The 12,277-nt window shown below is 73.1% G+C and overlaps 1 protein-coding gene across 1 annotated transcript; it reads left to right on the forward strand.

Annotated features, from left to right (window-relative positions):
- Positions 1 to 493: 493 nt before the first annotated feature.
- CLN3 (CLN3 lysosomal/endosomal transmembrane protein, battenin) lies at positions 494 to 10,747 on the forward strand (the record flags this gene model as incomplete). Its single annotated transcript, XM_075489565.1, has 14 exons — positions 494 to 615; positions 2,227 to 2,281; positions 2,365 to 2,449; positions 2,551 to 2,607; positions 4,013 to 4,092; positions 4,192 to 4,277; positions 4,378 to 4,450; positions 6,457 to 6,600; positions 7,417 to 7,510; positions 8,466 to 8,534; positions 10,026 to 10,081; positions 10,189 to 10,282; positions 10,361 to 10,501; positions 10,580 to 10,747. Coding segments are annotated over exons 1-14 (1,230 nt in total), but the record flags the coding sequence as incomplete, so codon positions are not given.
- Positions 10,748 to 12,277: the final 1,530 nt, after the last annotated feature.

A 12,277-nucleotide genomic window follows, 5' to 3' on the forward strand; every position in this document is an offset into this window, starting at 1 on the left:
GGTGCTATGGGGCAGGAGAGGGGATGTGGGGCAGAATGGAGAAGGTGCTATGGGGCGGGGGGGATGTGGGGCAGTAGGGGAGGTGCTATGGGGCAGGAGAGGAGGCGCTATGGGGCAGAAGAAGTAAAATGTGGGGCGGGGGTGTGGGGCAGAAGAGACGTGGGGCAGCGGGAGGAGCCATGGGGCAGAAGGGGGGGTGTGGGGCACAAGCAGGGGGGATGTGGGGCAGAATCGGGGAGGTGCTATGGGGCAGGAGGGGGGGATGTGGGGCAGGAGGGGAGGCGCTATGGGGCAAGAGAACGAAAATGTGGGGCGGGGGTGTGGGGCAGAGGGGATATGGGGCAGCGGGAGGCGCTATGGGGCAGGGGGGCGGGGCTGTGGGGCGCGCGTCCTCCCAGCCCCGCGCCGTGGGGCAGCCCCACAGCTCCGGCCCCACAGCGCTGCCCTCCCCTCCCCTCCCCTCCCCTCCCCCCCCCGCCCAGCGGCAGCGGCGCGGTCACGTGCGCGCGAGGTCACGTGCGCTGCGATCACGTGAGCGCGGGGTCACATGACCCGGGGCGCCTCCTCCTCCCCTCCCCCCAGCAGCCATGGCGGAGCAGGAGCCGCTGCTGCCGGGTGAGACCCACAACCTGCCCCATAACCTGCCCCACAACCGGCCCAGCCCCACAGCCCGCCCCATAACCTGCCCCACAGCCCGCTGCCAGCCCCACAGCCCGCTCCATAGCCAGCCCCACAACCGGCCCAGCCCCACCGCCCGCCCCATAGCCAGCCCCACAACCGGCCCAGCCCCACAGCCCGCCCCACAGCCAGCCCCACAACCGGCCCAGCCCCACAGCCCGCCCCATAACCTGCCCCACAACCGGCTCAGCCCCACAGCCCGCCCCATAACCTGCCCCACAACGGCCCAGCCCCACCGCCCGCTCCATAACCTGCCCCACAACCGGCCCCAGCCCCACAGCCCGCCCCACAGCCAGCCCCACAACCGGCCCAGCCCCACAGCCCGCCCCATAACCTGCCCCACAACCGGCCCCAGCCCCACAACCGGCCCCATAGCCAGCCCCACAACCGGCCCCAGTCCCACAGCCCGCCCCATAACCTGCCCCACAACGGCCCAGCCCCACCGCCCGCCCTATAGCCAGCCCCACAGCCAGCCCCACAACCAGCCCCACAGCCCGCCCCATAACCTGCCCCACAACGGCCCAGCCCCACCGCCCGCTCCATAACCTGCCCCACAACTGGCCCCAGCCCCACAGCCCGCCCCACAGCCAGCCCCACAACCGGCCCAGCCCCACAGCCCGCCCCATAACCTGCCCCACAACCGGCCCAGCCCCACAGCCCGCCCCACAGCCAGCCCCACAACCGGCCCAGCCCCACAGCCCGCCCCATAGCCAGCCCCACAACCTGCCCCAGCCCCACAGCCCGCTGCCAGCCCCACAACCTGCCCCACAACCGGCCCCAGCCCCACCGCCCGCCCCACAGCCAGCCCCACAACGGCCCAGCCCCACCGCCCGCCCCATAGCCAGCCCCACAGCTAGCCCCACAACCGGTTCAGCCCCACCGCCCACCCCACAGCCAGCCCCACAACCGGCCCAGCCCCACAGCCCGCCCCATAACCTGCCCCACAGCCCGCTACCAGCCCCACAGCCCGCCCCACAGCCAGCCCCACAACGGCCCAGCCCCACCGCCCGCCCCATAGCCAGCCCCACAGCCAGCCCCACAACCAGCCCCACAGCCTGCCCCATAACCTGCCCCACAACCAGCCCAGCCCCACAGCCCCCCCCATAGCCAGCCCCACAGCCAGCCCCACAGCCTGCCCCATAACCTGCCCCACAGCCCGCTGCCAGCCCCACAGCCCCCCCATACCGTGCCCCATAGCTCTCCCCCAGCCCCACAACCCGCTCTCAAGACTCATAACCAGCCCCATAAGCTCCCCCCAGCCCCACAGCCAGCCCCATAACTTTTTCTTAGACCCCTAACCAGCCCCATAACCTCTCGCCAGCCCCATAGCTTCTCCTTAGCCCCACAGCCAGCCCCATAACTCGTTGCTAGACCCCCACCCAGCCCCATAACCTCCCGCCAGCCCCATAGCCAACCCCATAACATCTTCTCACCCCCCACAACCAACCCCATAACCTCTCCCCACCCCCCCCGAGCCCCGCCCCACACCCCGCCCCACACCCCGCCCCACACCCCGCCCCACTCACCCCTCCCCCCCCCCTCCCCCAGCCCAGGACCCCCCGCAGCCGCCGAGCACCCACTGGAGGAACGGAGCCGCTTTCTGGTGAGGGGCCCGCCCCATAGCTCCCGCCCCATAGCACCCGCCCCATAGCTCCCGCCCCACTGATTCCCCCCCCCCCCCCCCAGGATCCTGGGGCTCTGCAACAACCTCCCCTACGTGCTGATGCTCAGCGCCGCCCGCGATATCCTGGAGCCCCGCCAGGGGGCGCAGGTGCGTTCCCGCCCCTCCCCCACCCCCCCCGCCCCTCCCCCACGGCTGCCCCTCCCCCACCCCCGCCCCATGGTTTCCCCTCCCCCTCCCCCCCCCCCCAGGTGCCTGCGCCCCACGGGAACGGCTCCGGCTACGACTGCAACCCCGTCTCCACCGGGGTAAGGGGGCGGGGCTTGGGGGGGCGGGGCTTGGGGGGCGGGGCTTGGGGGGTGGGGCTCGAGGGGGTGGGGCTTGAGGGGGTGGGGCTCGAGGGGGTGTGGCTATGGGGGGCGGGGTCCGGGTGGGGGGGCGGGCCCTCCGGTGAGTCGGGTGGGGCAGGGGGCTGTCGTAGGGGGCTGCCCCATAGCGGGGTTGGTTGAGGGGGGCGTGGCGCCGTGGGGCTGCCCCCCCGTCTGTGGGGCTGCACCCTGTCTGTGGGTCACCCCCCATCCGTGGGTCAGCCCCCCAACCCGTGGCTCCCCCCCATCCGTGGGTCACCCCCCATCCATGGGTCAGTCCCCCATCCGTGGGTCACCCCCCATCCGTGGCTCCCCCCCACCCGTGGGTCGCCCCCCATCCGTGGCTCCCCCCCATCCGTGGGTCGCCCCCATCTGTGGGTCAGCCCCCCAACCCGTGGCTCACCCCCATCCATGCGTCACCCCCATCCGTGGGTCACCCCCCATCTGTGGCTCGCCCTCCATCTGTGGGTCGCCCCCATCCATGGGTCGCCCCCATCCGTGGGTCGCCCCCATCTGTGGGTCAGCCCCCCAACCCGTGGCTTCCCCCCATCCATGGGTCAGTCCCCCATCCGTGGGTCACCCCCATCCGTGGGTTGCCCCCCATCTGTGGGTCAGCCCCCCAACCCGTGGCTCCCCCCCATCCATGGGTCGCCCCCATCCATGCGTCACCCCCATCCGTGGGTCACCCCCCATCCGTGGGTCACCCCCATCCGTGGGTCGCCCCCATCCGTGGGTCACCCCCATCCATGCATCGCCGCCATCCGTGGGTCGCCCCCCATCCGTGGCTCCCCCCCATCCGTGGGTCGCCCCCATCTGTGGGTCAGCCCCCCAACCCGTGGCTCACCCCCATCCATGCGTCACCCCCATCCGTGGGTCACCCCCCATCTGTGGCTCGCCCTCCATCTGTGGGTCGCCCCCATCCATGGGTCGCCCCCATCCGTGGGTCGCCCCCATCTGTGGGTCAGCCCCCCAACCCGTGGCTTCCCCCCATCCATGGGTCAGTCCCCCATCCGTGGGTCACCCCCATCCGTGGGTTGCCCCCCATCTGTGGGTCAGCCCCCCAACCCGTGGCTCCCCCCCATCCATGGGTCGCCCCCATCCATGCGTCACCCCCATCCGTGGGTCACCCCCCATCCGTGGGTCACCCCCATCCGTGGGTCGCCCCCATCCGTGGGTCACCCCCATCCATGCATCGCCGCCATCCGTGGGTCGCCCCCCATCCGTGGCTCCCCCCCCATCCGTGGCTCCCCCCCATCCGTGGCTCGCCCCCCATCCGTGGGTCAGCCCCCCAACCCGTGGCTCCCCCCCCACCCGTGGGTCGCCCCCCACCCGTGGGTCGCCGCAGGCGGTGCTGCTGGCCGACATCCTCCCCACGCTGCTCATCAAGCTGGCGGCCCCTTTCCTCGTCCACCTCCTGCCCTACAAGTAAGCACGGGCGGGGCCGGGATGTGGGGGGCGGCGCTTGGGGGGCCCGGCCCCCCATCCCCACCCCCCCCCACCCCCGCCCCCTTTCTCGCCCCACAGCCCCCGCGTGGTCGCGGCCGCTCTCTGCGCGTGGGGCAGCTTCGCCTTGGTGGCCTCGGCCGCGGGCGTGGCCGTCGGCCTGGGGGGTGCGTATGGGGCCGGGGCGGGGCGTGGGGCGGACGCCGTGGGGCCGGCGTCGCGAGCCGGGGGGGTGTGGGGTGACGCCGTGTGGGGCTGGCCCCATAGGCGTGGTGTTGGCCAGCGCCGCGTCGGGGCTGGGGGAGGTCACCTTCCTGGCGCTCGCCGCCGCCTACCCCAGGTATGGGGGGACGCCGTGGGGCTGGGGGACGCCGTGGGGCTGGGGGGGGTGTGGGGCTGGGGGACAATGTGGGGCTGGGGGGATGGTGTGGGGCTGGGGGGGGTTGTGGGGCTGGGGGATGATGTGGGGCTGGGGGGGGTGTGGGGCTGGGGGACAATGTGGGGCTGGGGGGGGTTGTGGGGCTGGGGGCTGATGTGGGGCTGGGGGGTTGTGGGGCTGGGGGACAATGTGGGGCTGGGGGGGGGTGGGGGCCTGGGGGGGGTGTGGGGCTGGGGGACGATGTGGGGCTGGGGGGATGATGTGGGGCTGGGGGATGATGGGGGCCTGGGGGGGGTGTGGGGTTGGGGGATGATGTGGGGGTGGGGGACGATGTGGGGCTGGGGAGATGATGTGGGGCTGGGGGGATGATGTGGGGCTGGGGGGATGATGTGGGGCTGGGGGGTTGTGGGGCTGGGGGGATGATGGGGGGCTGGGGGGTTGTGGGGCTGGGGGGATGATGTGGGGCTGGGGGACGATGTGGGGCTGGGGGGATGATGGGGGGCTGCGGGGTTGTGGGGCTGGGGGGATGATGTGGGGCTGGTGGATGATGTGGGGCTGGGGGGACGATGGGGGGCTGGGGGGTTGTGGGGCTGGGGGGTTGTGGGGCTGGGGGATGATGGGGGGCTGGGGGGGGTGTGTGGCTGGGGGACGATGTGGGGCTGGGGGCTGATGTGGGGCTGGGGGATGATGTGGGGCTGGGGGGGGGTGTGGGGCTGGGGGGGGGTTGTGGGGCTGGGGGATGATGTGGGGCTGGGGAGATGATGTGGGGCTGGGGGGTTGTGGGGCTGGGGGGTTGTGGGGCTGGGGAACAATGTGGGGCTGGGGGGGGGTGTGGGGCTGGGGGGGGTTGTGGGGCTGGGGGATGATGTGGGGCTGGGGGGATGGTGTGGGGCTGGGGGGATGATGTGGGGCTGGGGGGGGGTGTGGGGCTGGGGGACAATGTGCGGCTGGGGAGATGATGTGGGGCTGGGGGATGATGCGGGGCTGGGGGCTGATGTGGGGCTGGGGGGATGATGGGGGGCTGGGGGATGATGTGGGGCTGGGGGGATGATGTGGGGCTGGGGGGTTGTGGGGCTGGGGGACAATGTGGGGCTGGGGGGTGGTGTGGGGCTGGGGGATGATGCGGGGCTGGGGGCTGATGTGGGGCTGGGGGGATGATGGGGGGCTGGGGGATGATGTGGGGCTGGGGGGATGATGTGGGGCTGGGGGGTTGTGGGGCTGGGGGACAATGTGGGGCTGGGGGGTGGTGTGGGGCTGGGGGATGATGTGGGGCTGGGGGATGATGTGGGGCTGGGGGGATGATGTGGGGCTGGAGGAGGGGTTGTGGGGCTGGGGGATGATGGGGGCCTGGGGGGGGTGTGGGGTTGGGGGATGATGTGGGGGTGGGGGACGATGTGGGGCTGGGGAGATGATGTGGGGCTGGGGGGATGATGTGGGGCTGGGGGGTTGTGGGGCTGGGGGGATGATGGGGGGCTGGGGGGTTGTGGGGCTGGGGGGATGATGTGGGGCTGGGGGGTTGTGGGGCTGGGGGGATGATGGGGGGCTGCGGGGTTGTGGGGCTGGGGGGATGATGTGGGGCTGGTGGATGATGGGGGGCTGGGGGACGATGTGGGGCTGGGGGGATGATGTGGGGCTGGGGGGGGGTGTGGGGCTGGGGGGACGATGTGGGGCTGGGGGGACGATGTGGGGCTGGGGGCTGATGTGGGGCTGGGGGGACGATGTGGGGCTGGGGGATGCCGTGGGGCTGGGAGATGCCGTGGGGCTGGGGGGACGATGTGGGGCTGGGGGGCTGATGTGGGGCTGGGGGGCTGATGTGGGGCTGGGGGGACGATGTGGGGCTGGGGGTTGCATGGGGGAGCGGGGCCGTGGGGTGGGGCCGTGGGGCGGGTCCATGGGGCAGAGCCGTGGGGCGGGGCCGTGGGGCGGCGCCGTGGGGCAGAGCCGTGGGGCAGCGCTCCCCCCCGCAGGGCGGGGCTCTCCTGCTGGTCCTCGGGGACGGGGGCGGCGGGGCTGGGCGGGGCCCTGGGCTATGGGGCGCTGCTGCAGGCCGGGCTGCCCCTCCCCCGCGCCCTCCTGCCCGCCCTGGCCCTGCCCCCGCTCAGCCTCCTCAGGTAAGGGGATGTGGGGCGGGGATGTGGGGCGGGGACGTGGGGCAGGGATGTGGGGCGGGGACGTGGGGCGGGGGACGTGGGGCGGGGATGTGGGGCGGGGATGTGGGGCGGGGGATGTGGGGCGGGGACGTGGGGCGGGGGACGTGGGGCGGGGGACGTGGGGCGGGGATGTGGGGCGGGGACGTGGGGTGGGGACGTGGGGCGGGGATGTGGGGCAGAGGTGGGGGTCTCGGGCATCCCCGTCGCCGTGGGGCAGAGCCACGGGTGTCAGGTGTCCGCGTTGCCGTGGGGTGGGGATGGGGGTCCCGGGGGTCGCCATTGCCGTGGGGCAGAGCTGTGGGGTGGGGATGGGGGTCCCAGGGGTTCCCCTTGCTGTGGGGCAGAGCCGTGGGGCAGAGCTGTGGGGATGGGGGTCCTGGGGGTCCCCCTTGCCGTGGGGCAGAGCCATGGGGTGGGGATGGGGGTCTCAGGCATCCCCATTGCCGTGGGGCAGAGCCGTGGGGTGGGGATGGGGGTCCGAGGGGTTCCCCTTGCTGTGGGGCAGAACCGTGGGGCAGAGATGGGGGTCTTGGGCATCCCTATTGCTGTGGGGCAGAGCTGTGGGGCAGAGCTGTGGGGATGGGGGTCCTGGGGGTCCCCCTTGCCGTGGGGCGGGGATGGGGGGTGGGGATGGGGGTCCCAGGGGTCCCCCTTGCTGTGGGGCAGAGGCGTGGGGCAGACGCGTGGGGCCCAGGCATCCCTGTCTCTGTGGGGAGCAGAGCCGTGGGGCAGCCCCACGTTCCCTGCCCCCCGTTTTCTCGCTCCCCTGCCCCATAGCTACTTCTTCCTGCTGGGGCCCCCCCCGCGCCCCACGGAGCCGCCCCCCCCCGCCGTGGGGCTGACGCTGGGGGAGAAGTGGCGGGTGACGAAGGTAAGGGGGGACCTTGGGGGGGATGTGGGGCTGGGGGGGAGCTGGGGGGCTGGGGGGGAGCTGTGGGGCTGGGAGGGAGCTGTGGGGCTGGGGGGATGTGGGACTGGGGGAGCGGTGGGGCTGGGGGAGCTGTGGGGCTGGTGAGGGGATGTGGGGCTGGGGGAGCTGTGGGGCTGGGGGAGCTGGGGGGCTGGGGGGGGGATGTGGGGCTGGGGGGGAGCTGGGGGGCTGGGGAAGCTGTGGGGCTGGTGGGTAGCTGTGGGGTTGAGAGGATGTGGGGCTAGGGGGGATGTGGGGCTGGTGGGGAGCTGTGGGGCTGGTGGGGAGCTGTGGGGCTGGGGGGATGTGGGGCTGGAGGAGCTGTGGGGCTGGGAGGATGTGGGGCTGGGGGGGATGTGGGGTTGAGAGGATGTGGGGCTGGGGGGATGTGGGGCTGGTGGGGAGCTGTGGGGCTAGGGGGATGTGGGGCTGGTGGGGAGCTGTGGGGCTGGTGGGGAGCTGTGGGGCTGGGGGGATGTGGGGCTGGAGGAGCTGTGGGGCTGGGAGGATGTGGGGCTGGGGGGGATGTGGGGTTGAGAGGATGTGGGGCTGGGGGGATGTGGGGCTGGTGGGGAGCTGTGGGGCTAGGGGGATGGGGGGCTGGTGGGGAGCTGTGGGGCTGGGGGGATGTGGAGCTGGGGGAGCTGTGGGGCTGGGGGGATGTGGGGCTGGGGGGGATGTGGGGCTGGGGGGATGTGGGGCTGGGGGGGATGTGGGGCTGGTGGGGGGATGTGGGGTTAAGAGGATGTGGGGCTGGGGGGGATGTGGGGCTGGGAGGATGTGGGGCTGGGGGGATGTGGGGCTGAGGGAGCTGTGGGGCTGGTGGGGAGCTGTGGGGCTGGGGGGATGTGGGGCTGGGGGATGTGGGGCTGGGGGTGCCCGGACGTGTGGGGCAGCGCCCCGCCCCCTCCCCCAGGGCGTCCTGCGCCAGGCCGGGCCCTTGGCCCTCGTCTACTTCGCCGAGTACTTCATCAACCAGGGGCTGGTGCGTGGGGGGCGGCCGTGGGGCGGCCGTGGGGCTGGGGGGCAGCTGGGGGGTGGGGGGCTGGGGGGGGAGCTGGGGGGTGGGGGGATGTGGGGCTGGGGGTGGGGTGGGGGGTGGGGGGTTGTTGTGGGGCTGGGGGAGCTGGGGGGATGTGGGGCTGGGGGGGGATGTGGGGTTGAGGGAGCTGTGGGGCTGGAGGGGATGTGGGGCTGGAGGGGATGTGGGGCTGGGGGGGTGGAGCGTGGGTGCTATGGGGCTGCAGTGCTGTGGGGTGGGGGTCATGGGGGTGGAGGAAGTGCTATGGGGCGGATGCTATGGGGCTGGAGCGCTGTGAGGGAGCTGCTGTGGGGCTGGGGTGGGTGCTATGGGGCAGGAGCGCTATGGGGCTGGGGGGGTGCTGTGGGGCTGGCGTGGGTACTATGGGGCTGGCACTATGGGGGTGAGGTGACTGCTATGGGGCAGATGCCGTGGGGCAGCAGCGCTATGGGGCTGGGGGGGTTCTGTGGGGCTGGGGTGGGTGCTATGGGGCAGGTGCTGTGGGGCTGAGGGGGTGCTGTGGGGCTGGGGTGTGTGGGGCTGGCACCATGGGGCTGAGCTGAGTGCTATGGGGCAGATGCCGTGGGGCAGCAGCGCTACGGGGCTGGGGGGGTTCTGTGGGGCTGGGGTAGCTGCTATGGGGCCGGCAGCGTACTGTGGGGCTGGCGTGGGTGCTATGGGGCTGGCGCCATGGGGCTGAGGTGAGTGCTGTGGGGCAGAAGCACTATGGGGCTGGGGTGGGTGCTATGGGGCAGATGCCGTGGGGCAGTAGCGCTATGGGGCTGGCGGGGTTCTGAGGGGCTGGGGTAGCTGCTATGGGGCCGGCAGCGTACTGTGGGGCTGGCGTGGGTGCTATGGGGCTGGCGCCATGGGGCTGAGGTGAGTGCTGTGGGGCAGGAGCACTATGGGGCTGGGGTGGGTGCTATGGGGCAGATGCCGTGGGGCAGTAGCGCTATGGGGCTGGGGGGGTTCTGTGGGGCTGGGGTGGGTGCTGTGGGGCTGGGGTGTGTGGGGCTGGCACCATGGGGCTGAGCTGAGTGCTACGGGGCAGATGCCGTGGGGCAGCAGCGCTATGGGGCTGGGGGGGTTCTGTGGGGCTGGGGTGGGTGCTATGGGGCAGGTGCTGTGGGGCTGGGGGGGTGCTGTGGGGCTGGGGTGTGTGGGGCTGGCACCATGGGGCTGAGCTGAGTACTATGGGGCAGATGCCGTGGGGCAGCAGCGCTATGGGGCTGGGGGGGTTCTGTGGGGCTGGGTGCTATGGGGCAGGTGCTGTGGGGCTGGGGGGGTTCTGAGGGGCTGGGGTAGCTACTACGGGGCCGGCAGCGTACTGTGGGGCTGGCATGGGTGCTATGGGGCAGGTGCTCCGGGGCCGAGGCGCGCGCCGTGGGGCAGTCGCCGTGGGTCCGGCCGCCGTGGGTCCGGCCCCACGCCTGCCCCCCTTTTCCCTCCTCCCAGCTCGAGCTCCTCTACTTCCCCGCCTCCGTCCTGACCCACGCCGAGCAGTACCGCTGGTGAGCCCCACAACCTCGAACGGCGGGGGGGGGGGGGGAGACGGGACGCACGTGGGGCGCGCCGTGGGGCGCGCCGTGGGGCAGCCCCCCATTTCCCTGCCCCACAGGTACCAGCTGCTCTACCAGGCCGGCGTCTTCGCCTCCCGCTCGTCCCTGCGCTGCCTCCGCCTGCGCCGCCTCTGGCTCCTCGCCCTCCTGCAGGTCCCCCCCCTTCCCCCCCCCCAATCAGTGGGGCTGCCCCATAGCGCGCCCCATAGCCCGACTCCCCCCGCCCCGCAGGTGCTGAACGCCGCGCTGCTATTGGTCGCCGTGGCCGTCCCCTTCCTCCCCGGATTGGCCGCCGCTTTCGCCGTGGTGGGGTGGGAGGGGCTGGTGGGGGGCGCGGCCTACGGCAACGCCTTCCTCAACGTGGCCGGAGAGGTGGGTGTGGGGCAGGTGTGGGGCGGGGCGTGGGGCAGGTGTGGGGCAGCCCCCTAAGCGAGGCGGGCGCGGTCGCAGGCGGCGCCCGAGGGGCGGGACTTCGCCATGGCGGTGGCCGCGACGGCCGACACGGCGGGGATCGCGCTGGCCGGGGGGGGCGGCGCTGGGGGCCCACGGCTTCTTCTGCCGAGGGGGCTGACCCACGGCGGAGCGGAGGTACGCGACCCACGGCGCTGCCCCGGGGCGGGGGGGGGGGAGAGGGGCGGGACCCACGGCGCTGCCCCACGGCGGGGGGGAGACGTGGGACCCGCGGCGGGGGGGAGGTGCGGGACCCACGGCTCTGCCCCACGGCGGGGGGGAGATGTGGGACCCACGGCGCTGCCCCACGGCAGGGGGAGAGGTGGGACCCACGGTGGGGGGGAGGTGCGGGACCCACGGCTCTGCCCCACGGAGGGAGGAAGGGATGGGACCCACGGCTCTGCACGTGGCAGGAGAGAGGGGTGGGACCCACAGCGCTGCCCCACGGCAAGGGGGAGAGATGGGACCCACGGCTCTGCCCCATGGTGGAGCGGAGGGATGGGACCCACGGCGCTGCCCCACAGTGGGGGGGAGAGGTGGGACCCATGGCAGGGGGGAGGTGCGGGACCCGCGGCTCTGCCCCACGGCGGGAGGGAGAGATGGGACTCACGGTTCTGCCCTATGGTGGGGGGAAAGGATGGGACCCACGGCTCTGCCCCATGGCGGGGGGAGAGGTGGGACCCATGGCGGGGGGGAGGTGCGGGACCCACAGCTCTGCCCCATGGCAGGAGAGAGGAATGGGACCCACGGCTCTGCCCCACAGCGAGAGGAAGAGGTGGGACCCACAGCGGGGGGGAGGTACGGGACCCATGGCTCTGCCCCACGGTGGGAGAGAGAGATGGGACCCACGGCTCTGCCCCACAGCAGCGGGGAGAGATGGGACCCACGGCAGGGGGGAGGTACAGGACCCACGGCTCTGCCCCACGGTGGAGCAGAGGGATGGGACCCACGGCTCTGCCCCATGGCAGGGGGGAGATGTGGGACCCACAGCTCTGCCCCACGGCGGGGGGAACAGGTGGGACCCACAGCGATGGGGAGGACCGGGACGCACAGCTCTGCCCCACGGCGGAGCAGAGGTACGCGACCCCCCGTTCTGCCCCACGGCAGGGGAGGGAGCTATGGGTCCCACGGCTCTGCCCCATGGCGGGGGAGAGATGCGGGACCCACGGCTCTGCCCCACGGCGGTGGGGAGGACTGCGACCCCCAGCAGAGCGGAGGTATGGGACCCACGGCTCTGCCCCACGGCGGTGGAGAGGACTGCAACCCACAGCAATGGGGAGATCTAGGACTCACATCTCTGCCCCACAACCGTGGGGAGACCTGGGACCCACAGCAGCAGGGAGGCAGAAGACCCACGGCTCTGCCCCACGGCGGCAGGGAGCCTCGGGACCCACACGTCTGCCCCACGGCAACAAGGAACCTTGGGACCCACAGTCGGGCGCCGCAGAGCCCAGGCTCTGCCCCACGGCAACGTGGACCGCTGGGACCCACAGCTCTGCCCCACGGAGCCCAGGAACCCACCACGGCTCTGCCCCACGGCAGCCTGAAGCCCCGGGACCCACGGTTTTGCCCCACGGCGACGCGGACTCTTGTGACCCATATCTCTACCCCACGGAGCTCAGGGACCCCCAGCTCTGCCCCACAGCAGCATGAACCCCTGGGACCCACGGTTCTGCCCCATGGCGACACGGACTCCTG

Source organism: Mycteria americana, unplaced genomic scaffold, assembly GCF_035582795.1.
Source record: "Mycteria americana isolate JAX WOST 10 ecotype Jacksonville Zoo and Gardens unplaced genomic scaffold, USCA_MyAme_1.0 Scaffold_200, whole genome shotgun sequence".
NCBI lineage: Eukaryota > Metazoa > Chordata > Aves > Ciconiiformes > Ciconiidae > Mycteria > Mycteria americana.